Source organism: Gallus gallus, chromosome 25, assembly GCF_016699485.2.
Source record: "Gallus gallus isolate bGalGal1 chromosome 25, bGalGal1.mat.broiler.GRCg7b, whole genome shotgun sequence".
Lineage (NCBI taxonomy): Eukaryota > Metazoa > Chordata > Aves > Galliformes > Phasianidae > Gallus > Gallus gallus.
This window is the reverse complement of record NC_052556.1, coordinates 2,479,349-2,501,590: the sequence shown is the minus strand read 5'-3', so window position 1 is coordinate 2,501,590 and position 22,242 is coordinate 2,479,349. Positions and strand designations below refer to the sequence as shown.

The 22,242-nt window shown below is 63.1% G+C and overlaps 6 protein-coding genes across 11 annotated transcripts; 2 read left to right on the top strand and 4 right to left on the bottom strand.

The window, feature by feature from the left end:
* Positions 1 to 307: 307 nt before the first annotated feature.
* UFC1 (ubiquitin-fold modifier conjugating enzyme 1) lies at positions 308 to 1,293 on the bottom strand (the record flags this gene model as incomplete). Its single annotated transcript, XM_040652650.2, is given in 4 exon segments — positions 308 to 384; positions 479 to 542; positions 752 to 819; positions 1,152 to 1,293. Coding segments are annotated over 4 exon segments (332 nt in total), but the record flags the coding sequence as incomplete, so codon positions are not given.
* Positions 1,294 to 2,111: 818 nt separating this feature from the next.
* On the bottom strand, positions 2,112 to 2,922 carry APOA2 (apolipoprotein A-II). Its single transcript, XM_003643414.6, has 3 exons — positions 2,896 to 2,922; positions 2,400 to 2,622; positions 2,112 to 2,321 (listed from the first exon to the last, which is right to left on the bottom strand). The coding sequence occupies exons 2-3, from the start codon at positions 2,612 to 2,614 to the stop codon at positions 2,198 to 2,200; spliced, it is 339 nt and encodes a 112-aa protein (XP_003643462.2). The 5' UTR covers positions 2,615 to 2,622; positions 2,896 to 2,922; the 3' UTR covers positions 2,112 to 2,197.
* Positions 2,923 to 4,013: 1,091 nt separating this feature from the next.
* Positions 4,014 to 7,487, top strand: TOMM40L (translocase of outer mitochondrial membrane 40 like). Of its 3 annotated transcripts, none has more exons than XM_025143624.3 (9): positions 4,014 to 4,209; positions 4,603 to 4,670; positions 4,767 to 4,859; positions 5,321 to 5,422; positions 5,525 to 5,625; positions 5,713 to 5,835; positions 5,918 to 5,994; positions 6,850 to 6,952; positions 7,033 to 7,487. In XM_025143624.3, exons 1-9 carry the CDS (start codon positions 4,110 to 4,112, stop codon positions 7,046 to 7,048), a joined length of 783 nt encoding a protein of 260 aa, XP_024999392.1. In that variant the 5' UTR covers positions 4,014 to 4,109; the 3' UTR covers positions 7,049 to 7,487. The 3 variants fall into 3 exon arrangements, with proteins under 3 accessions (XP_024999392.1, XP_046760011.1, XP_024999390.1); XM_046904055.1 differs by having other exon boundaries at positions 5,525 to 5,630; positions 5,739 to 5,835; XM_025143622.3 differs by having other exon boundaries at positions 5,525 to 5,630.
* NR1I3 (nuclear receptor subfamily 1 group I member 3) lies at positions 7,455 to 12,747 on the bottom strand. Of its 2 annotated transcripts, none has more exons than NM_204702.2 (9): positions 12,649 to 12,747; positions 11,589 to 11,757; positions 10,824 to 10,954; positions 10,066 to 10,238; positions 9,789 to 9,994; positions 8,620 to 8,765; positions 8,430 to 8,546; positions 8,254 to 8,359; positions 7,455 to 7,673 (listed from the first exon to the last, which is right to left on the bottom strand). In NM_204702.2, the coding sequence occupies exons 2-9, from the start codon at positions 11,753 to 11,755 to the stop codon at positions 7,544 to 7,546; spliced, it is 1,176 nt and encodes a 391-aa protein (NP_990033.1). In that variant the 5' UTR covers positions 11,756 to 11,757; positions 12,649 to 12,747; the 3' UTR covers positions 7,455 to 7,543. The 2 variants fall into 2 exon arrangements, with proteins under 2 accessions (NP_990033.1, XP_040508243.1); XM_040652309.2 differs by having other exon boundaries at positions 9,789 to 9,910.
* Positions 12,748 to 12,822: 75 nt separating this feature from the next.
* Positions 12,823 to 15,328, top strand: PCP4L1 (Purkinje cell protein 4 like 1). 2 transcript variants are annotated; one of them, XM_046903893.1, is made up of 4 exons: positions 12,823 to 12,846; positions 13,832 to 13,918; positions 14,066 to 14,120; positions 14,738 to 15,328. In XM_046903893.1, exons 1-4 carry the CDS (start codon positions 12,826 to 12,828, stop codon positions 14,881 to 14,883), a joined length of 309 nt encoding a protein of 102 aa, XP_046759849.1. In that variant the 5' UTR covers positions 12,823 to 12,825; the 3' UTR covers positions 14,884 to 15,328. The 2 variants fall into 2 exon arrangements, with proteins under 2 accessions (XP_046759849.1, NP_001376570.2); NM_001389641.2 differs by lacking the exon at positions 12,823 to 12,846 and having other exon boundaries at positions 13,905 to 13,918; positions 14,738 to 14,917.
* Positions 15,329 to 16,530: 1,202 nt separating this feature from the next.
* On the bottom strand, positions 16,531 to 21,287 carry MPZ (myelin protein zero). Of its 2 annotated transcripts, none has more exons than NM_001358930.2 (6): positions 21,163 to 21,287; positions 19,153 to 19,319; positions 18,191 to 18,404; positions 17,395 to 17,530; positions 17,225 to 17,285; positions 16,531 to 17,101 (listed from the first exon to the last, which is right to left on the bottom strand). In NM_001358930.2, the coding sequence occupies exons 1-6, from the start codon at positions 21,227 to 21,229 to the stop codon at positions 16,796 to 16,798; spliced, it is 951 nt and encodes a 316-aa protein (NP_001345859.2). In that variant the 5' UTR covers positions 21,230 to 21,287; the 3' UTR covers positions 16,531 to 16,795. Both variants share the same exon structure in this region, with proteins under 2 accessions (NP_001345859.2, NP_001345858.2).
* Between the last annotated feature and the right edge of the window lie 955 nt (positions 21,288 to 22,242).

Sequence of the window (22,242 nt, the reverse complement as noted above, 5' to 3'; positions counted from 1 at the left end):
AAAGGAGCAGCCTCCCAAAAAATGAGTACCCCCCCCCCCCCTTAAATGCAGCATCCCCTCCTCCCCAACAGATTCCCACCCGAAAATAAGTCCCGACCCCCCCCAAAAATAGAGCAAACCCCCCCAGAAAGGGAATCCTCCCTCCTGAATGAGCATCCCTCCCAAACGTGCTGCCCCCCCACTTCAAAATCCCTCCCAAAAGGAGCGCATAACCCCAGCCAAAAGATGGGCACCCCCCACAAGATGAAGCCCCCTCCTCAAAACCCAGCACAAACCCCCCTGTAGGAGCCCCCCCCCCCTCACCCACCTGTACATCTTGGCTGTTTTCCCATCCAGCTCCGGGATGGCGATCTCAGGAGCAGTGTTGGGGTACGTCACCGGGATCTGGGGGGGGGGGGGGGGGGACACATAGGGACAGTTGGGGACACTGGGGAAGGGGTTGGAGCAGCTTCTCCCCCCCCCCCTCAGCCACACTCACCTCAAACTCAATGGCAAATTCATACTTGAGCAGCTCATGGATGTGCCAACAGCGCCCGGACCACCTGGGGGGGGGGGAATGGGGGGAGGAAATCAGGTGTGGGTCTGGGGGGCTTCCATGCATTGCAGTGCAGCCCCACGCCACGCCCCCATCGCCCCAGACCACGCCCCCGAGACATGAAACCCTGCCCCCAATTGGTTCAGCCGATCCGTAGCCCCGCCCCTGATCATCACAGGCCACGCCCACCGAGCAAAGCCCCGCCCACCTACGCACCGCGTGCCCTCCGCGTTGGACTCGAGCCGGAACCAGTCATTGTCAGAGGCCTTGTTGTGCTCCACGTACTGCAGGAGGCGACGGGGGGGGGGAAGGTTAAAAGGGGGAACAGTGGGGGAAAAGCGAAGGGAAAAGAGAAAGGAGAAATGGGGGCAAAAGAGGGGAAGATTGGAAAAAGAAGGAGTGAAAAACTGGAAAAATGGGCGAGGGGGAAACAGAATGGGAAAAAGAAGGGAGGAAAAAGGGCTAGAATGGGAAAAGGAGAGGAAAAAGAATGGGAAAATCGGCGATAAGGAGGAAAAAGTGAGAAATGAAGGGGAAAAAAAAAGGGAGAAAGGCGGAAAAGGTGATGGAAGGACGGGAACTTCCGGGAAACGAAGGGACGTCGGGACCGCCGCACCTGAATGAGCGCGCGGTACTCCTCCTTGAGGCGCTCGGCCCAACGCTCCCGGTCCCGCGGCCCCGCCGCCGTCCGCAGCAGCGGCACCGCCGCCACCGCCCGCCGCGCCGCCTCCTCCGCCATCGCGGGGTCCGGAAGCGGCGCTGTCCCGGGAGGGCGGGGATGGCCACGCCGCCATCTTGGCGCGGGGCGGAAATGACGCGGAAGGGGCGGGAGCAGAAGAGCGCCGCCATGTTGGAGAGGGGCGCGGACGCGAGGGGACGGAAGCGCCGCCATCTTGGTGAAGGGCTAGAGGGCGCCGCTGCCGCCGCCATGTTTACTGCGGGTTGCCTGAGGATCCGCCATCTTTAGTGCTGGCAGCGCTCAATGTCAGCTCTCCGCTGCAAATCGTTTCTTTCCCCCATTTCTTTTCCCTTTTCCCTCTTTTTTTTTCTCTTTTTTCTCTTTATTTTCCATTTCCCACCTTTTTTTCCTCTTCTTTCTCCCGTTTTCCCCTCCTTTTTCCTTTTTTTTTCTCTCACCCCTTATTTTTCCAATTTGTTCCCCTTTCCCCCCCTTTTTACTCCTTATTTCCCCCCTTTATTTCCTTTATTTCCCATTTTCTCTTCTTTCATTTTCCCTTTCTTTCTTTACCCTTCCTCCCCCCTCACTTTCCTCCTCCCCTCTTTCCCCCTTCCTTCCTATTTTCATTTCCCCCATACTTCCCCTTTTCCCCCTCATTTCCACTTCCCTTTTCCTTTTTCCCCCTCTCCTTTCCCCCTTTCTTTTCTTCCCCCCCCCATCCCATGAGCTCAGCGCTCCCATATCCCAATTTCCGCACATCCCCATTATTTCCCTCCGTCCCTTCACCCCACATCCCCCTCCCCACCTTTCCACACACACACACCCCCCACATCCCAACGACCCCCAGCCCTCCATGCACCCCACGGCGCCGTATCCCCAACGCACACACACCCTCCATAGCAGCTCCACGCTTTATTCCCCCCATATCATCGCTGTGGGGCTCAGTCCCGTTTCTATGGGGCTCAGTCCCGTTTCTATGGGGCTCAGTCCTTCTCCATGCCCCCAGTCTTCCCCAGATCCAGGAAGGAGGAGAACAGCCCCAGCACGTTGGTGCGCAGCTCCTGAGCCAAAGGCCGCAGCTGCACCTCTGCACGCTCCGCATAGGCCCTGTGGGGTAGAGGGGGCTTAGGGGGTGGATGGGGGGGGTCCCTGTAGGGCCGCCCCACATCCCAGCCCCACACATACTTGGCCTGCTGCTGTATCTCGTCCGCCCGCAGGCGCTGGGGCAGCTCTTTGGTGAAGAAGTCGCTCAGGGTCTGGAAGTGGCGGCTCAGGAGGGTGGTGGTGTCTGGGGGGGTCTCCTGGGGGTCTTCGCTCTGGGGCTCAGATTGGTGCGCAGGCACAGCCCCCGCATGGCAGACGCACAGCAGCAGCAGCGCCGCGACCCACAGACGTTTCATGGCGGTGGCTGAGGGTGGTGGTGGTGGCCATGGGGCACCGTCCCCTTCCCAGGGGGTTGCACCCCACATTGACACCCCTGGGCCACAGCCCACCCCATTGCCCCAGAGCCACCCCACAGCCCCTGCCCTGCCCCCACCCCGTGGCTCTGCCGTGCCCTACAACTCCATTCCGCCCCACAGCCCCATCTCAACCTCTGGCCCCATTCCATGCCACAGCCCTATCCCACCCTCAGCCCCACCCCACCCACAGCTCCATCCCATCCCACCCCACAGCCCCTCACCAGAGCAGCACTGAGGACTGCAGTGCCTCTATGGGGAACTTCAGGTCCTTTTATCCCCCAGCGCAGCCCCCGCCCCTGTGCTGGGGGGCTGTGCCTGGGTAAACACCATAGGGGTAAGGGTCACTGGTGGGGAGGAATAGCCCCACCTCAGCCCCGCTGCGGGTGGCCCCACACCATGGGGTCCCAGCCCTGTGACCCCATGGTGGCACGTGGGGGAGGGGTGATGCTGGTAGATAGGGGTGACGGTTCCGCCCCAGGACCCCCCTAACCCCACGGCTGCCCTCTCCCCATGGTCCCATTTCAGTGTGTGTGTGGATGGAAGGGTCCTTGGAGGGTGCTGCCCACCCCCCTTCACCCCAATCACCGCTGCCACCCAGGGGGTCAAAGGTCGTTGTCCACCCTTATCACTGACCCTCGGCCATGGTGTGACGGCGTCGCACCCACCCACCATAGGGAACATTGCTGCTGTTTGGGGACAACGCGTACAAAGGGCGCGGGGGGTGGCTCTGGGGACAACATCCCTCTGTCCCCAAAGGGCCGTGGGGGCCCCTTCCTGGAAAATACACACAGGGACAGGAGGGGACGTGGGGGAGGTCCGGGGATGTGGGGCGGATAAGAAGGAGGGGGGCAGAGAGGGCACGTGGTGGGGGCAGTGGGAAGGGGATGCAGGAAGGGGACGTGGGGCAGGGTTAGGGGACACGGGGAGGGGGCAGTGGGCACAGGGAGGGACGTTGGGACACTGAGGGGGGCATGAAGGGGGGATGTGGGGGGGTGTGTGGGGAGGGGACGCGGGGAGGTGACACAGGGGAGGATGTGGGGACGCACGGAAGAGACACTGTGGGAAGAGGCTGTGCCCGTGGAGAGTCGGGGGAGGGCAGAGGGGGCGCAAAGAGGGGGCGGAACTCGAAAACTGCGGAACTATACCACGGAGGGGGCGGATTCGGGGGGGACGACGGAGCGCGCAGCACTGCCCCTTCGGGCTCAGCCAATGGGAGCGCAGCGCTGCCCGCACCCAAAATGGCGGCCGTCCCACCTCCGCCTGAGCCAATGGGAGCGTAGCGTTGCCCGCACTCAAGATGGCGGCCCCGGCCTCAGCGTGGGCGCGGCCTGGCGAATCCCTTCCGGCGGCGCTGCCCCCACCCGCCATGGCGGCGCCCACAGAGCTCGGGGGGGGCGGGCGGCGGCCGTAGGGCCGGTCGGGCCGGGGGGGGGGAATGGGGAACGCGTGGGGCCCCGCCGCGCCCCGCGCCCCGCGCCGGGGGGAGAACCTGGGGAACCCGGGGAGCTTCGATGAGCTGCACCGGCAGTGCAAAGGTGGGGGGAGGGCGAGCGGGGGGGGGCAAAAGGGGGAGCGCAGAGCGGGGGGGGGGGGGGGGGGCTGAGGGGGTGTGGGGGGAGGGGGGGCGCTGGGGGGGCTTTGGGGGTCAGAGGGGACGCGGGGGGGGCGGCGTGGGGACGGCCGGAGGGGGGCGGGGGGCGTTGGGGGGCGCTGAGGGGTTCTGGGGGGGCATTGGGAGCACCGGGGGGGCGTTGGGGGGCGCGGGGGGGGGATCGGGAGGACGTGGGGGGCATCGAGGGAACAATAAGGGGGGGGGCGGTTGGGGGGCGGTTTGTGGGCGCTGTGTGGGGGTTATGGGGGGGGTTGTGGGGGGGTTGTGGGGGGGTCTCCCCGCGATGTCCCCGCGCTGCCCCCTTCTCTCCCCACAGAGGTTTTCCCGCAGCAGATGGAGGGCGTGAAGCTGATCGTCAACAAAGCCCTCAGCAGCCACTTCCAGGTCTGGGGGGGCACACAGTGACGGGAGGGGGACACACCGTTGCCACCACATCCAACCCCCCCCAAATCCTGATGCTGTCCCCCCCCCCCCCCTCAGGTGACACACACGGTGCATATGAGCACTTTGGGCCCTTCCAATTATCATTTCAATGCCACCTTCGTTGGGGACCGGCAGTTGGGGCCCACTGAGGTGAGGGGGGTCTGAAGTGGGCCTGGGGGGGGCTTTGCGGGGGTCTGAAGGTGGCTGTGGGGTGGGTGGCCTTGGGGCGGCCTTTGGGGTGGCCTTAGGGTGGCTTTGGGGTGGCCTTGGGGTGGCCCTGGGGTGGCTTTGGGGTGGCCTTGGGGTGGCCTTTGGAGCGGCCCTGGGGTGGCCTTAGGGTGGCTTTGGGGTGGCCTTGGGGGTGGCCTTGGGGTGGCCTTAGGGTGGCCCTGGGGTGGTCTTTGGGGTGGCCCTGGGGTGGCCTTCGGGGCGGCCCTGAGGTGGCCCTGGGGTGGCCTTGGGGTGGCCACAGGGCTCTGAAATGAGTGGACCTCGGTTGTCCAAGGGATGACATTGGGGTGGTGTGGGGCAATGGGGGCACAGTGTGTGCAGGGAGGGGTGGCACGGTGTCCTTGTCCCCCCCCCTGAGCCGATCACCCCTCGTCCCCAAGGCATTCCCCACTCTGGTGGGGGACATGGACAACAGCGGCAGCCTCAACGCTCAGATCCTTCACCTCCTGGCCGAGCGCATCCGCACCAAAGCTGTCTTCCAGGTGGGGTCGGGGCTGTCCTTGTGGGATTGAGGGGGGAAGGGGAGGGCTGAGAATGGGGCAGGGGTGGCACCGTCCCCCATTGGATCCTATTTCCCCTCTCAGACCCACCAGGCAAAGTTTGTCACCTGGCAGTTCGACGGCGAGTACCGTGGGGACGACTGCACGGCCACCCTGACGTTGGGCAACCCCGACCTCCTCGGCGGGTCTGGTAAATGGGGTGTCCCCCCCCCCCCCCATCCCTGCATGGGGCCATCGAGCCGGCAGGCGCTGAGGTCCCGCTGTCCCCACAGTGATCCTGGTGGCACATTTCCTTCAGAGCGTCACCCCCCGCCTGGTGTTGGGTGGGGAGATGGTTTACCACCGGCGGCCGGGGGAGGAAGGAGCCATCCTGACACTGGCAGGCAAATACACGGGTATGGGGGCGGCTGGGCACGGTGACACCACGCTGTCCCCGGGGATGTCCCCTCGCCCGTCCATTTGCTTCTTTTCTTCCAGCTTCCAACTGGGTGGCGACGCTCAATGTAGGCTATGGTGGTGCCCATGCGAGCTACTACCACAAAGCCAACGAGCAGGTGAGCATCGCGGCCCTTTGTGTGCTGTACAACAGTGGGGTGCTGGGATGGTTGGGTTGGAGGAGGTCTTGAGGGCCGGAGAAGTGTGGGGTCACAGCGTGGTTGGGTTGGAAGGGGTCTCAAAGACCACAGAAGTGTGGGGTCACGGTGTGGTTGGCTTGGAAGGGATCTCAAAGACCACAAAAGTGTGGGGTCATGGTGTGGTTGGGTTGGAAGAGATCCCAAACACCATAGAACTGTGGGGTCACAGTGTGGTTGTGTTGGAAGGGATCTCAAAGACTACATAAGCGTGGGGTCATGGTGTGGTTGGGTTGGACGGGATCCCAAAGACCGTGGAACTGTAAGATCGTGGTATGGTTGGGTTGGAAGGGGTCTCAAAGAGTACAGAACCATTGGGATCGCAGTGAGGTTGGACTGGGAAGGACCCTGAAGACCACAGAAGCATGGGATCGCAGCACGGTTGGGTTTGGAGGATCCTTAAAGACTGTAGAACTGTGGGATCACAGCGGGGTTGTGTTGGAACAGACCCCAGAGATCATAGAATGGTGGGTTAGAAAAAGCCTTGAAGTACAGAACCACGGAATCATGGAATGATTGGGCTGGAATGGATCTCAAAGAATACAGAACCACGGAACCGTTGGGTGTTTGGGTTCAAGGAGGCATTAAAAGCCATAGGTTGGTGGAACAGTTGGGTCGGGGAGGATCCTAAAGATGACAGACGCAGAGGGTCAACGCACAGCTGTGTCGCGAGGGACTCTGAAGACCATAAAACCATGGGATCGCAGCACGGTTGGGTTGGAAGGGACCTCAGCCCCCATCAGCCCCACACCCCAACCTCACACTCGTGCCCCCCAGGTGCAGGTCGGGGTGGAGCTGGAGGCCAACACGCGGCTGCAGGACACCACCTTCGCCTTTGGCTACCAGCTCAACCTGCCGCAGGCCAACGTCGTCTTCAGAGGTGAGCGAGGGGCTGCACCCACCCCCCTCCGTCACCCCAGCCGCTCACACCTGCCCCCTCCCCCCCGTGTGCCCCCCCAGGGCTCCTGGACAGTAACTGGAGCGTCGGGGCGGTGCTGGAGAAGAAGCTGCCCCCTCTGCCCGTCACGTTGGCTCTGGGTGCTTTCCTCAACCATTGGAAGAACCGTTTCCACTGCGGCTTCAGCGTCATCGTGGGCTGAGGGCCGGCGCCCGCCACCGTCCTGCTCAGGGAGCCACCGTGCCACAGGGGAACCTGTCACCTGCCCCAGGGCCACCCGCCACCTGCCCCACAGCCGAGCCAGGGCCGGGGTCTGCCGACACCGGGGGACGCCGCGTCAGCGCCGGGAGGATCTTTGGGTTGAGCGTGGCTGCGGTCGGGGCTCTCCATCCCGCCCACCCCGGCGCTGCTCTGCCTCAGTTTCCCCCCTTGGCCACGCAGGGAGGGGCTGGAAGCGCCCCACAGAGTGCACCCGCAGAGCCTGGAAAAATAAAAGAGCTTTACTCTGCCCTGTAAAGTGCGATGGAGCCCTGCGTCGTGCGCGGGGATGGGGGCTCAGTGCCTTGGTGGCCTTCAGCTGATGATTTCGGAGAGCAGCGGAGTCATGCTGGAGAGGTCCTGGATGTGTAGGATCTGCCGTGTGTTCTCCATCTTCAGTGTCTGCAGCTCCGTCAGCAGCAGCAGCAGTTTGGCGTAGAGGAACCTGGGCCAGGGAGAGCCCGCTGGGTGTCCCCGTGGGGTTGGGGTCCACTTTGGGGACCCTGCGGTGTTGGGGACGATCCATGGAGTTGGGGACCACGTGTGGTGGGGACCGCATGTGGTGGTGTTGGTGTTGGGGACCATGTGTGGCGTTGGGGACCACGTGTAGCATTGGGGATGATCCATGGAGTTGGGGACCACATGTGGCACTGGGGACCATGTGTGGCATTGGGGTGACCATGTGGAGTTGGGAACCACGTGTGGCGTTGGGGATGGCCATGTGGAGTTGGGGATGGTGTGTGGCATTGAGGACCACGTGTGGTGTTGGGGACCACGTGTAGCATTGGGGATGACCTATGGAGTTGGGGACCACATGTGACATTAGGGACCACGTGTGGCATTGGGGATGACCATGTTGAGTTGGGGATGGTGTGTGGCGTTGAGGACCACGTGTAGCATTGGGGATGACCCATGGAGTTGGGGATGGTGTGTGGCGTTGGGGACCACGTGTAGCATTGGGGATGACCTATGGAACTGGGGATGGCACGCGGCACTGGGGACCACATGGTGGCCACGGTGGCTACCTGCCCTCGGGCATGGGGTGCCGGTGGTCGATGTAGCTCTTGAGGGTGAGGGCCACCTTCTCCTGCAGCTGGTCAATGAAATCCCGCTGGGTGACGCTGGCGTGGTCTGGGGGACAACGGGTGGCCGTCAGCGGGCAGCAGAGGGGACAGCCCACCGCGGCCACCATGTCCCCTACCTGGCGAGAAGAGCAGCATGGCCACCAGCAGGACGTACTCGGCCTCGTGCAGCCGCAGCTTCTTCAGGCTGATGTGGAATTTGAGCAGTGGCTCCAGGTAGATCTGCTGGAAGCCGGCTGTGGGGGGCGCGGGGACCGATGAGCCGGGATGGGGACGCGGCCGTCCCCTCCGCCCCACCGCAGTGCTCACCCAGAGCCCCATCCTTGATGGTGAAGCAGTGCTGCCCGCACTCCCAGGCGTTGGTCTCCTCGTTGAACACCGTGTTGAACTGGATCTGGCAGATCCCCAGCGTGGCACCCTTGAGCAGAGAGATCTGGTCGTCGATGGGCAGCCCCCTGCGGCGGGATGAGATGTTGGGACCGGGATGGGGCCACGTTGGGGAATGGCACCACTATGGGGAACGTCACCATGATGGGGGTCGGCACCGCGGTTGGTTATGGCACGTTGGGTCATGGCGATGCTTTGGGGAATGTCACCATGTTGGGGATGGCGTTGTGTTGGGGGGTGGCACTGACTGGGGGGTGTCATTGGGTTGGGGGTTGACACCACGTTGGGTTTCAGCAGCGTGTTGGGAGAATGTCACCACGTTGGGTTACGGTGCTGTGTTGGGCAATGGGGCCATGTTGGGGAATGTCATCGTGTTGGGTTATGGCATTGTTTAGGGGGGTGGCACTGAGTTGGGTTATGGCACTGAGTTGGGGGATGGCACTGTTATGGCACTGAGTTGGGTTTGGGCACCACGTTGGGTTATGGCATTGCATTGGGTTCCCCACTGGGTTGGGGGATGGCATTGAGTTGGGAGATGGCATTGAGTTGGGTTGGGGGATGGCATTGAGTTGGAGGATGGCATTGAGTTGGGTTGGGGGATGGCACCGCAATGGGTTAGGGCACTGAGTTGGGTTGGGGGATGGCATTGAGTTGGGTTATGGCATTGAGTTGGGTTGGGGGATGGCGTTGGGTTGGGGGTGGCATTGAGTTGGGTTGGGGGTGGCATTGAGTTGGGTTATGGCATTGAGTTGGGTTGGGGGATGGCATTGGGTTGGGGGTGGCATTGAGTTGGGTTATGGCATTGAGTTGGGTTGGGGGATGGCGTTGGGTTGGGGGTGGCATTGAGTTGGGTTGGGGGATGGCATTGAGTTGGAGGATGGCATTGAGTTGGGTTATGGCATTGAGTTGGGTTGAGGGATGGCGTTGGGTTGGGGGATGGCACCGCATTGGGTTACGGCACTGAGTTGGGTTGGGGGATGGCATTGAGTTGGGGTGGGGGATGTGGCACCGCATTGGGTTACGGCACTGAGTTGGGTTGGGGGATGGCATTGAGTTGGGGTGGGGGATGGCCGCCCCACCAACACGCCCACCTGAACGCCGGGATCTCCTTGGCGAATTTGATGACCTGCTGGATCATGAAGGTGCTGAGGTCGGCGAAGTGGGGCAGGATGGAGAAGACGTCGGGCAGCACGTCCTCATCCAGACAGTCCAACTGTGGGGACAGGGATGCCGAAGGGACGCCCGGTCCGGGTGGGCTCTGGGAGCACGGGCCGGGGATGCAGAGGCGCACGGCGGGCTGAGGGCAGAGATGGGGCGTCAGCACCGCGCGGGGACCCAACGCCAACGCCGCCATCGTTCCCCGCTCACCTGGTAGTGCTGGAACTGGGAGAAGCTGGAGTCGAAGGTGCGCTTGTGCGCGGCGATGAGGATGCTGATGAGCTCCTGCTGCTCTGCTGTCAGCCCCCCGGGCTGTGCCTGCGCCAACCTCCTCTGCAGCCTCAGCGCCCGGCGGCGGCCCAGGGCCTCCTCCGACATGATCACTGCCCCACACGTCTCAGCACCGCCAGCCACGGCACCAAACGCGGCACCGGGCGCACGGAGCCGCCGGGGCGCTGCGCTCCCTCCCTCGTGTCACCCCGTGCCTTCAGGTTGCTCCCCGGCCATCCCGCTTGGGACGGTCCTCTGCGGCCCCTCCGGGTCCCCCCGGTGTCCTTTATCCCTTCTGGGCCTCCCATTGTGCAAGCAGAGCCCCCATAACGCCCCGTGTACGTCCACCATTGTCCCATTGAGGTCCTCCCAATGTCTTTTGTCCCATTGGGGTCTTCCGAATGTCCTATTTGGGTCCCCTCAATGTCCTTTGTCCCATCTGGATCTCCCATTGCGCCACCTAAGTCCCCCCGATTCCCTATTTAGGTCTCCTGCTGTCCCATCCAATCCCCTCCATGCCCCATCTCAGTCCCCCAATGCCCCCACCCCGGTCCCCCATCGTCCCTTCCAGCCTCACATCCCCCTTCCCCCCCCCATGCCCTCTCTCTCAAAGTCCCTTTCTCCCACCCCAGTGTCCCCCCTTGTCCCTACCTCCCCCCTCCCCTTCTCCAACCCCCTGCCCCCATGGTGGCACTCACTGTCCTTCCGCATCCCCACGTCGAGGCACTTCTGGAGGCGGCACGCCTGGCACTGCCGGCGCTTGGCTTTGGTTATGGGGCAGCTCCGGGTGAAGGGGCAGGTGAAGTGCACACCCTTAAGGATGGAGCGCCTGGGGGTCATGGGGATATGGGGATGTGGGTCAGGGGGACGTGGGGTTATGGGACGTGGGGACATGAGAACGTGGACGCGTGGGGCTATGGGTCAGCGGGATGGAGGGACGTGGAGATATGGGACAGGGGGACATGGGGATATAGGACAAGGGGACATGGGGACATTGGGGCTATGGGTCAGGGGGATGGAGGGATATGGGGCAGGGGGACACGAGGATGTGGAGATGGGGATGTGGCACAGGGGGACATGGAGTTGGAGACGTGGGGTGGGGACAGAGGGGCGTGGGAATATGGGATGTGGGGACACGAAGACGTGGAGACGGGGGGATGTGGGACACGGGAATATGGGACAGGGGGACGCGGGGGCAGAGCCGAGCCATGACAACTGGCACCGCGTCCCTGGGGGGAGAGCGGGGCTCAGATTGGGGCCACCTCTGTCCCTTCAGGCTCTGCCACGGCTGTGCCCTGCGGGGTGACTGCCATGGGGTGGGGGAATCCGTCCCCGCAGACCCCATCCCCCCAACATCTCATCCTGTCCCCTCTGCGCCTCCGTGTCCGCTTTTGTCCCACCCCATCCTCCGTTGCCCCCCAGCCGTCCATCCCACCCCCCTCCACCCCACCCCGTTGTCCCACCTGAAGAACCCTTTACACCCTTCGCAGCTCATCACGTGGAAGTGGTACCCGGTGGCTCTGTCCCCGCACACAGCGCACACCTTCAGCTCCTCCTCGGTGACATCGGTGACGTTGGGACAACGCTGCGCCCCGGGGCTGTCCGGGTCCGAGGGGCTGGACTGGGACATGGCTGGGGACAGGGACAGTGCCACCAGGGGGTGGTGACACCGTGGATGGGGCCACCAAGGGACGGTGCCATCAAGGGGGGTGGTGACACCAGGACCTGTGCCACCAGGGGATGTGGGTCCACAAGGGGCGGTGCCATTAGGAGTTGGTGACAGCGGAAATGGTGCCATCGGGGGATGGTGGGACTATGGATGGGGCCACCACGGATGGGGCCATCAGGGGGTGGTGACACCGAGGGATGGGTCCACAGGGGACAGTGCCACCATGGATGGTGCCATCAGGGGGTGGTGACACCATGGACAGTGCCATCAGGGGATGGGTCCAGCAGGGACAGTGCCACCAGGGGACAATGCCACCACAGACGGTGCCATCAGGGGGTGGTGACACCATGGACAGTGCCATCAGGGGACAATGCCACCATGGATGGTGCCATTAGGGGGTGGTGACACCAGCAATGCTGCCATCAGGGGGTGGTGACACCAGAGGATGTGGGTCCACGAGGGACAGTGCCACCACAGACGGTGCCATCAGGGGGTGGTGTCACCATGGACAGTGCCACCAGCAGTGGTGCCACCAGGGGATGGATCCAACAGGGACAGCGCCATCAGGGGGTGGTGACACCACGGATGGGTCCACAGGGGACAGTGCCACCGTGGACGGTGCCACCAGGGGGTGGTGACACCACGGACGGTGCCACCAGGGGATGGGTCCACCAGCAATGGTGCCACTGAGGGGACCACGACGGGGACAGGGCCTGCAGGTGTGACATTCCCGCGGGGTGACACGTGGCCCTGCCCCAACACCCCGTCCCTTCCCCGTCCCCTTAAAGCCACCGCGTCCCCACGTCACGTCAGCCCCACACACCGACCCACGGCGAGGAGGAGCCCTCCGGTACCTGGGATGCTGTGCCCGGTGTCACCGCTGCGGTTGTGTCCCCGCGTCCCCCAATGCTGTGGGGCTGTCACCGCTCCCCGTTCGTCCCCACTGTGGCCCCGTGGAGTTTGAACTTTGAACTTGAGCTGCAGTGGGGCGGGGATGGGTGGCACGTGGGGACAGGAGGGGATGGCGCAGAATGGGGACGGGTGGGAGGGAGGTAAGGGACAAGAAGGGGACAGGGATGGGGACAAGCAGAGGGAGAGGCAGACGTGGGGACGGGGGTGGGACAGACATGGGGACAGGGATAGGGGTAAGGAGGGGGTGGACTTCAGGGCAAAGCTATGGGGATGGGACAGACGGGGGGCAGGGATGGGGACAGGGATGGGTACAGGGATGGGGGTAAGGAGGGGACAAACTTTGGGGCAAAGCTATGGGGACAGGGGACAAACGGGGCAGGGATGGGGACAAAGTAATGGATAGGGATGGGGACGGATGTGGGGTCAGATGTGTGGGGAGAGGCAGACATGGGGACAGGGATGGGACAGGGATGGGGGTAAGGAGGGGACAGAGTTTAGGGCAAAGCTATGGGGACAGGGGACAAATGGGGCAGGGATGGGGACAAGGCCATGGATAGGAATGGGGATGGATGTGGGGAGAGGCAGACGTGGGGACAGGGATGGGGGTAAGTGGGGGACAAAGCTTAGGGCACAGCTATGGGGACGGGACACACGGGGGGCACACAGGGGGCAGGGATGGGGACGGCTGTGGGGTCAGATGTGGGGAGAGGCAGACATGGGGACAGGGATGGGACAGACGTGGGGACGGGGATAGGCGTAAGGAGGGGACGGACTTTAGGGCAAAGCTATGGGGATAGGGGACATGCAGGGGCAGGGATGGGGACAGGGATGGGGACATGGATATGGGGTGGGGGCAGATATGGGGTCAGATGTGGGGAGAGGCAGACATAGGGACGGGGGGGGGGGGGGAAAGCAGGGGACAGACTATAGGGCAAAGCTATGGGGACAGGGGACAAATGGGGGGCAGGGATGGGGACGGGCGCAGCAGAGGTGACGTTCCCCGCCGGTGACCCCACATTTCGCCCCATCGCCGTCCCCGCTCCGCTCCGTCGAGGCTCAGACTGGGGGGGGGGGGGGGGAGTTGGGGGGTCCGGTAAGCCCCGCCCCCCATCTCTCTCCCCATTGGCTGCCGGCGGCTGTCACTCAACCGCGCCTCCTTTAAAAGCGGAGTCGGAGCGGAGCGGCGCAGAGCGGCGGAGGGCGATGAGTGCGGTGAGAGCGGCGGGAGGGGGGGTCGTCATCATGGGGGGGGTCGTCATCATAGGGGGAGTCATCATAGGGGGAGTCATCATAGGGGGGTCATAGGGGAAGGCAGCGCCGGGTGGGATTGGGGTCACCCTCTGTCTCCTCTCCCCACAGCGCAGTCCCGATGCATCCCCGCGCCCCACGGAGACCCCCGGCGGGCAGCAGGAAGGTGAGGGACCCCCATTTGGGGTGGGGGGGATGGGGGACCCCAAAGCTGTGGGGGGAAGGAGGGAGGGGGGGGACGGGGACGAAGGCGGGCTGTGCTGCTTTGGGTGTCCCCGGTGCCCCACGGGGGTTTGGGGGGGGCAGCTTTGGGTTATGGGGCGCTCCGTGCCCTTGGGGTCCACCCTTGGGTGGTCCCGGTGCCCCCTGTAGGGTTTTGGGGTGCGCCTTTGGGTGCTCTTTGCCCTGTATTGATGCTGGGGGGGGGCTTTGGGGTGCACATTTAGGCGTCCCATGAGGGCTTTGGGGTGCACTTCGGGAGTCCCATTGCAGACGGGGCTTTTGGGGTCCCCCGGTGCCCCCTATGGGGTTTTGGGGGGCGCCTTTAGGTGCTCCTTGCCCTGTATTGATGCTGGGGGGGGCTTTGGGGTGCACCTTTAGGCGTCCCACGAGGGCTTTGGGGTGCACTTTGGGGAGTCCCATTGCAGACGGGGCTTTTGGGGTCCCCACCCCCCCCCAGCTCTGACATAGGGATGCTGACGTCCATCAGAGGGGCTGTGAGCAGCGCAGTCCCTGTGTGTGCCCCCCCCCCTCCCTCCCCCCCCCCCCGCCCCATATCCGCAGCCAAAGCCGCCGACCCCAAAAGAGGGGAGGAGGAGGAGGAGGAGATCGACATCGATCTGAGCGCACCGGAGACGGAGCGGGCGGCTCTCAGCATCCAGGGGAGGTTCCGCCGCTTCCAGAAGCGCAAAAAGGAATCGGGACCTTAAAGATCCGCCCCCCCCCCCCCCCCCCGGCCGGAACCCCCCCACCCCATTATTTACATAGGGCATCCCGCCCCGTCCTTCTTATGGGGGCTCAGCTCTCAGCCGCTCCTCACCCATGGGGTCAACTCGTCTCCAATAGGGTCAGATGTGGAGATGGGGGGGTTGGGGGTCCCCGATGTCCCCCAACGTGGGGGTGGCCCCGGTGTGAGGATGGGGGGGGGGGGGGGGGGGCGTTTGTCCCCCTCTATGGTGATGCCGATACCGGGGGGGGTTCTGGGGTGGTGTCCCCCAAGTGAGGGACCCCCCCTCATACCCTCTTAGGGGGGCAGGGGGTGTTGAAGGCTGTGTCACCATATCCCCCCCCCCCCCACTTTGCTTTTTTGGGGGTGGGGGGGTGAGCAGTGCCTGGAATAAAGCAGTGGGAGAAGAGCAGTGGTGTGGTCTGTATGGGAGACCCCCCCCATCCCCTATATCCACCCATGGCCCCACCTGGGGTGTCCCCTTGGGGTGGGGGTGTCCCCTTAGGGGGGGGGGGGGGCATTGGGACCTCCTCTCAGTGGGGCTCAGCTGTGGGTCCCCATCGCGTCATTGGGTGCCCCCCTCCCATCCATCCCATGGGGGCTGTGGGGTCGGTGGCACCGTGGGTTCCATGGGGTGATGTGGGGACGCCGGGAGCGCTGAGGAGCAGAAATAGCTCTGGGAAGGAAAATAATCCCCGTAGCCAAGAGGAGGGGCCGCCCCATGGGGCTCAGGGCTGCCCCATAGCGCTGCCCCCGTGCGCTCCGCAGACTTATTAGGGCAAAGCCAATTATAGGGCCGGCAGGGTGGGGGCTGCGGGCACTGCGGGGTTGGGGCGCTGCGCCATAATGTGGGGCTGTAGGGTGGGGGCAGCCCCCAAATCTAAGCTAAAAGGGGGGTGGGGGTGGGACAGACAGTGCCAGGTCCCCATTGGGGGGTGAAGGGAGGGATGGAGGACCCCACATCCACCCCACAGCATCTCCTTCACTGTGCTTCGTTGGGGGGGGGGGGGGTTAATTAACGGTGGGGGAAATAACAGCACTCAATGTGGGGCTCCGGGTAATGAGTTGGTGAGTGCTCAGCCACCCCAACCCCCCCCAGGAGACCCCAAAAGCTGAACCTCCGTGGGGATGACGCCCCAAATCCTCAATGGGGCGCATGGGGAGATGTGAGTTTTATTAACGGCGCTGTGGGGGATAAAAGGCCTCAAAGTGGGCGGTGGGCACCGCAGCCTCTCCTCCTCTGCGAGGCTTTGGGGTGATTGGGGGGGATGGGGGGGGGGTTATGGGGTGGGAGGGTTAATGGGGGGAGGGGGTGGGGGGGGGGGGGGAACCTGCGACGTCATCGTGGGTCGGTCGAGGGGAGAGACGAGAAAATGGTGAGAAAAGGGGAAATGGATGGGGTGGGGTGGGATGGGGATGGGATGGATGGGGATGGGATGGATGGATGGATGGGATGGGATGGAGGATGGGATGGAGGATGGATGGCGATGGGATGCATGGATGGGATGGAGGATGGATGGTATGGGGTGGGATGGGATGGATGGAGATGGGATGGGGATGGAGGATGGATGGCGATGGGATGGATGGGGGTGGGATGGATGGGATGGGATGGGGATGGAGGAGCTGGGGAGGTCTATGGGGAGGGGGTGGCACCGACCCCGAGGAGGGGGGGGCGGAACCAACCCGGATGGTTTTGGTGTTGGAATCGACAAAAAATTACATCAGAGGTCGGGGGGGGGGGAGGGGTTGGGGGGGGGGGGGGAGAAGCGGTCGCGCAGAGGAAGGTGCCGATGTTGGGGGGGCCGTGGGGTGGGGAGGGGGGACCCGGGGTGAGCACCACACCCCGCTCCTCGCCGGGTCCCCGTTGCTGGGGGGGCGCTGGGGGCGTTTTGGGGTCACCTCCCCGCGTGGTTGGGGCGCAGAATGCTCCGCAGGGCGCCCGCCAGGCTGCCCCGCGACGGGGAGCGGGCGGTTGTGGGGGTCTCCCCCCGCAGCTCCATCTCGATGGTCATCACCACCTTCGGGGCTTTGGGGGGTCCTGCGGTGCTCTCCTCGTCCTCGGGGGGGGTCGGGGCACCTTCCCTGCCTTCTAACCGCTATTTCTTGTCCTTGCGGGCTTCACCCGGAGCTCCTTTGCTTTTCTTCTCGGCGGCCGCTTTGGCGCTGCGGCTGTGATCCAGCATGGCGTAAAGCACGGGAGGCTGCGGGGACGGCAGAGCCCACCGTCAGCTGTCCGTCGCCCCCAGAGGTGGGTCGCCCCCCCCCGCCCCATAGAGCAGAGGTGGCGGCTGCGCCCCCAATGTCCCTTTGGCCCTTTCCGTCACCTGCCGGCTGCGCTTGGACGCGTCCTTGGCCGACCTCTGCAGCTTCCCCTTCTCCATGGCGCTGCGATGGAAGCCGTCAGCCCCCATCCACGGCACGGCCCCATTTTGGGGGGGGTGGGGGTGGGGGTTGAGGGGGGGTTTTGCCCCCCCAAATCCTTGTGCCGACTCACCTCAGCCGCCTCTGCAGCACCGCCTGCCTGCGCAGCCAGCAGAAGCGCAGCAGGTAAACCACAGCCACCAGCAGAGCCACCAGCAGGAGGACGCCGCCGATGATGGAGCCCAAAACGACGCCGTAACGCGTGGGCACTGCGGGGCAGCAATAGGGGGATGGGGATGGGGGGATGGGGGTGTGGGTGGGGATGGGGTCAATGATATGGCGGTGGGGACAGCGGGATGGGGATGGGGATGGAGATGTGGGGATGGGGGCAGAGATGTGGGGATGGGGACAGAGAGATATGGGGATGGGGGCAGAGAGATATGGGGATGGGGGCAGAGATGTGGGGATGGGGACAGAGAGGTGGGAATAGGGATGGAAATATGGAGATGGGGACAGAGATGGGGATGGGGACAGAGATGGGGATGGGGACAGAGAGATGGAGATGGAGGCAGAGATGTGGGGATGGGGACGTGGTGGGAATGGGGATGTGGGTGGGAATGGGGACAGCAATATGGGGATGGGGACATCGGTGGGGATGGGGAGAGCAATATGGGGGTGGGGGCAGCAATAGGGGGATGGGGATGCAGGTGGGGATGGGGACAGTGATGTGGGGGTGGGACAGAGATATGGGGATGGGGACAGAGATATGGGGATGGGGACGTGGGTGGGAATGGGGACAGAGATATGGAGATGGGGACAGCAATATGGGGGTGGGAACAGCAATACGGGGACAGTGATATGGGGATGGGGACGTGGGTGGGGATGGGGACAGCAGTATGGGGTTGGAATGGGGACGTGGGCGGCCGTACCTTTCTCTAAGACGTAGAGTGTGACCTGGGAGGATTTCCCCACGATGTCGGGGGGGTTTTTGACGTCGCACGTGAAGGTGCCGTTGTCGGTGTAGTCCAGGTTGTGGATGACGATGGAGCCGTCCTTCCGCCGGGGGTTCCCCACCCACTCCATGCGTTCCTTGAAGGATCCCACGTCATCGATGTAGGGTTGGCCTTTGGCGTAGTGGAATATCTGGGGGTGGAGAGAAGGGGGGGGGGGAGGTTTGGGCCAGGTTTGGGTCACGGTTTGGGTCACGGTTTGGGCCAGGTTTGGGTCACGGTTTGGGTCACGGTTTGGGTCACGGTTTGGGTCAGGTTTGGGTCAGGTTTGGGCCAGGTTTGGGTCACGGTTTGGGTCAGCTTTGGGTCAGGTTTGGGTCAGGTTCGGGTCATGGTTTGGGTCAGGTTCGGGTCACGGTTTGGGTCACGGTTTGGGCCAGGTTTGGGTCACGGTTTGGGTCACGGTTTGGGTCAGGTTTGGGTCACGGTTTGGGTCAGGTTCGGGGCGCGGTTTGGGTCAGGTTTGGGTCAGGTTTGGGTCACGGTTTGGGTCAGGTTTGGGTCAGGTTTGGGTCAGGTTTGGGTCGCGGTTTGGGCCAGGTTTGGGTCAGGTTTGGGTCACGGTTTGGGTCAGGTTTGGGTCAGGTTCGGGTCAGGTTTGGGTCACGGTTTGGGTCAGGTTTGGGTCACGGTTTGGGTCAGGTTTGGGTCGCGGTTTGGGTCAGGTTTGGGCCAGGTTTGGGTCACGGTTTGGGTCAGGTTTGGGTCAGGTTTGGGTCACGGTTTGGGTCAGGTTTGGGTCAGGTTTGGGTCACGGTTTGGGTCAGGTTCGGGTCAGGTTCGGGTCATGGTTTGGGTCAGGTTCAGGTCAGGTTCGGGTCAGGTTCGGGGCGCGGTTGGCTCTGGGTGCCCCCCGGGGTCGGACGCGGTGCGGTGCTCACGGAGATGCTGTCACGGCTGCCCTCGGCCTGGAAGTGCCACGTGATGGAGATGTCCTCCGAGATCCACTCGCTGGACCAGAAGCTGCACGAGAGGGTGACGTGGGAGCCCACGGTGCCGTACACCTCCCGCGGTGTGTACACGTGGATGGCCAACGTGGGGGATGGCCCTGTGGGGGGCAGAGCTGTCAGCCCCATGGGGACACCAACACGGCACCACTAGAGCCACCAATGCCATTGAGTCAACAGCATGGCATCAGTAGAGCCACACTGCCCCATGAGGACACCAACACGGCACCAATAGAGCCACACTGCCCCATGGGGACACCAACATGGCACCGGTAGAGCCACACTGCCCCATGGGGAAACGAACATGGCACCGGTAGAGCCACAGTGCCCCATGGGGACACCAACATGGCACTGGTAGAGCCATCAGCGCCATTGGGTCAACAGCATGGCACCAGTAGAGCCATAATGCCCCATGGGGACACCAACACGGCACCAGTAGAGCCACAATGTCCCCTGGGGACACCAACATGGCACTGGTAGAGCCACCAATGCCATTGGGTCAACAGCATGGCACCAGTAGAGCCACACTGTCCCATGGGTCAACATGGCACTGGTAGAGCCATCAGCATCATGAGGACACCAGTATGACATGGGTAGAGCCACACTGCCCTATGGGGGTACCAACATGGCACCGGTAGAGCCATCAGCATCATGGGGACACCAGTATGGCACCAGTAGAGCTACAGTGCCCCATGGGGACACCCACATGGCACCAGGAAATTGATCAGCCCCACAGGGACACCCACCAGCCCCAGGGGGACACCCACCAGCCCCATAGGGACACCCACCAACCCCATGGGGACACCCACCAGCCCCATAGGGACACCAGCTGCTCTGTTCCCCCACGCCGGCCCCGTGCCAAAGTCCCCAAATGCCACCAAAGGGCTTTTGTTGGAAGGGACAGTGGCACTTTGTTGTGGCTGTGGGGACGCGTGGCGGAGGCATTGGGGTCTCCTTGCAGTGACCACCAGTTGGGCCCCATGATCCCTGTGGGACGTTTTCCACTTTGTAGGTTCTGTGACCACCTGATCCCACGATCCTATGGCCCTATGATTTGATGATCCCACAGTGCTACGATTCCATGAGCCCACGATCCTATGATTCTCTGATCACAGCCCTCTCTGTTTCTATGAGTCTATGCTTCTCACATCCTACAGTTCCACAGCCCTACAGATCAACAACCCTATATTTCCACAACCCTACAGATCTGCAACCCTATGATCCTATGATCCTATCATTCCCCAGCTCTACAACTCTACGTTTCCACAACTCTACCATCCCATAACTCTACAATCCAACAAGTCCACGATCCCATGGTCCTACAGTCCTACAGTTCCACCATCCTACAGTTCTACAGTCCTGCAGCCCCATGATCCTACATCCCCACGATCCCACATCCCCATGATCCTATATCTCCTTGGTCCTACATCCCTGTGATCCCACCTCCCCATGATCCTACATCTCTATGACCTTTATCTCCATGATCCTACAGCTCCAGGATTCCTACAGTTCTACAGTCCTACATCTCTGAGATCTGACATCCCCATGATCCTACATTTCTATGATCCTACATTTCTGTGATCCTACATCCCCACGATCCCCCATGGTCCTACATCTCCATGGTCCTACATCTCCAAGACCCTACATCCCCAAGATCCCACACCTCCATGACCCCACACCTCCATCATCCTACATCCCCGCGACCCTACACCTCCAAGACCCTACACCTCCAAGACCCTACATTCCCAAGACCCTCCATCTCCACAACCCTCCATCCCCACGACCCCACATCCCCACAATCCTACACCTCCACCGTCCAACTCCAACCTCAACGACACCCAAGAGCCCCCACGCGGACACCACCACCTTCACCCCCCCATAACCCCAACCGCCCCCCCCTATAACCCCAACCACCACCACCGTCCCCGTGCCGTCCCCGCTCACCCGACGCCGACAGCAGCCCCACAAGGAGGAGGAGGAGGCGGCCGTCCCCGATGGCACCCAGCGCCATGGCGGTGCTGTCAGAGGGCTGAGAGCCGCATGGACGGCCGGAGGGCGCCGGGAGGGCGGGATGTGGGGTTTAAGGGCCGGCAGCATCGAGTGGGGCCGATGGAAGGCCAATGGGATGAGGGCGGTGGGGCGGCCGAGTCCCCCCGGGGGGGGGAATATGGGCACAGGGGACATTTTGTTTGGGGTTGGGAGAGGAGGGGAAGGAACGCGGAGGGTGGGGGGTGGGCACATAGAGGGCTTTGTGAGGCTGCATTCCCTGCGGCCGTGGGGGCGGATGGGGAGGAATGTGGATGGGGATGGAGGGGATGGGGTGTGGATATGGGGACGTGGGGATGTGGGGACAGGGGGACGTGGGGACACACCGGTGTGGGGACACATGGGTATGGGGACACATGGGTATGGGGACATATGGATATGGGGACAGGGGGACGTGGGGACACATTGGTGTGGGGACACATGGGTATGGGGACAGATGGATATGGGGACACATAGATATGGGGACACACAGGTATGGGGAAACGGGGACACATGGGTATGGGGACATATGGATATGGGGACAGGGGGACGTGGGGACACATGGGTATGGGGACACAGATGTGGGGACACATGGATATGGGGACACATGGATATGGGGACACACAGACATGGTGGTATGGGGACACATGGGTATGGGGACAGAGGGACATATGGACATGGGGACACAGATATGGGGCACGAGGACACATGGACAGAAGGACATGGGGACAAATGGGTATGGGGACATACGGATACGGGGACGGAGGGACGTGGGGACACAGATATGGGGACATATGGATACGGGGACATACGGATATGGGGCCAGGGGGACATGGGGACACACGGACACATAGGGATGTACAGACATGGGAACACATGGACATATGGACAGACGGACATGGGGCCATCAGGGCACATCGGGACAGATGGACACGGGGACAGACGGACACGGGGATATGGGGACAGATGGACACGGGGATATGGGGATATGGGGTATGG

Bases quoted from the DNA above. Each gene is read 5' to 3' on its own strand.
- TOMM40L (XM_025143622.3), top strand. From the start codon at position 4,110: ATGGGGAACGCGTGGGGCCCCGCCGCGCCCCGCGCCCCGCGCCGGGGG. The intron at 5,423-5,524 runs GTGGGGTCGGGG...TTCCCCTCTCAG, and splicing joins GCACCAAAGCTGTCTTCCAG to ACCCACCAGGCAAAGTTTGT. The intron at 5,995-6,849 runs GTGAGCATCGCG...CGTGCCCCCCAG, and splicing joins ACCACAAAGCCAACGAGCAG to GTGCAGGTCGGGGTGGAGCT.
- PCP4L1 (XM_046903893.1), top strand. From the start codon at position 12,826: ATGGGGACGGGTGGGAGGGAG. The intron at 13,919-14,065 runs GTGAGAGCGGCG...CTCTCCCCACAG, and splicing joins GGCGGAGGGCGATGAGTGCG to CGCAGTCCCGATGCATCCCC. The intron at 14,121-14,737 runs GTGAGGGACCCC...CCATATCCGCAG, and splicing joins CCCCGGCGGGCAGCAGGAAG to CCAAAGCCGCCGACCCCAAA.
- NR1I3 (NM_204702.2), bottom strand. From the start codon at position 11,755: ATGTCCCAGTCCAGCCCCTCGGACCCGGACAGCCCCGGGGCGCAGCGT. The intron at 8,766-9,788 runs GTGGGCGTGTTG...ATCCCGCCGCAG, and splicing joins AAGGAGATCCCGGCGTTCAG to GGGGCTGCCCATCGACGACC. The intron at 8,547-8,619 runs GTGAGCACTGCG...CGCCCCCCACAG, and splicing joins CATCAAGGATGGGGCTCTGG to CCGGCTTCCAGCAGATCTAC.
- MPZ (NM_001358929.2), bottom strand. From the start codon at position 21,229: ATGGCGCTGGGTGCCATCGGGGACGGCCGCCTCCTCCTCCTCCTTGTG. The intron at 18,405-19,152 runs GTGAGCACCGCA...CTCCACCCCCAG, and splicing joins GCAGCCGTGACAGCATCTCC to ATATTCCACTACGCCAAAGG. The intron at 17,286-17,394 runs GTGAGTCGGCAC...CTTCCATCGCAG, and splicing joins GTGCTGCAGAGGCGGCTGAG to CGCCATGGAGAAGGGGAAGC.
- APOA2 (XM_003643414.6), bottom strand. From the start codon at position 2,614: ATGAAACGTCTGTGGGTCGCGGCGCTGCTGCTGCTGTGCGTCTGCCAT. The intron at 2,322-2,399 runs GTATGTGTGGGG...TCTACCCCACAG, and splicing joins GAGATACAGCAGCAGGCCAA to GGCCTATGCGGAGCGTGCAG.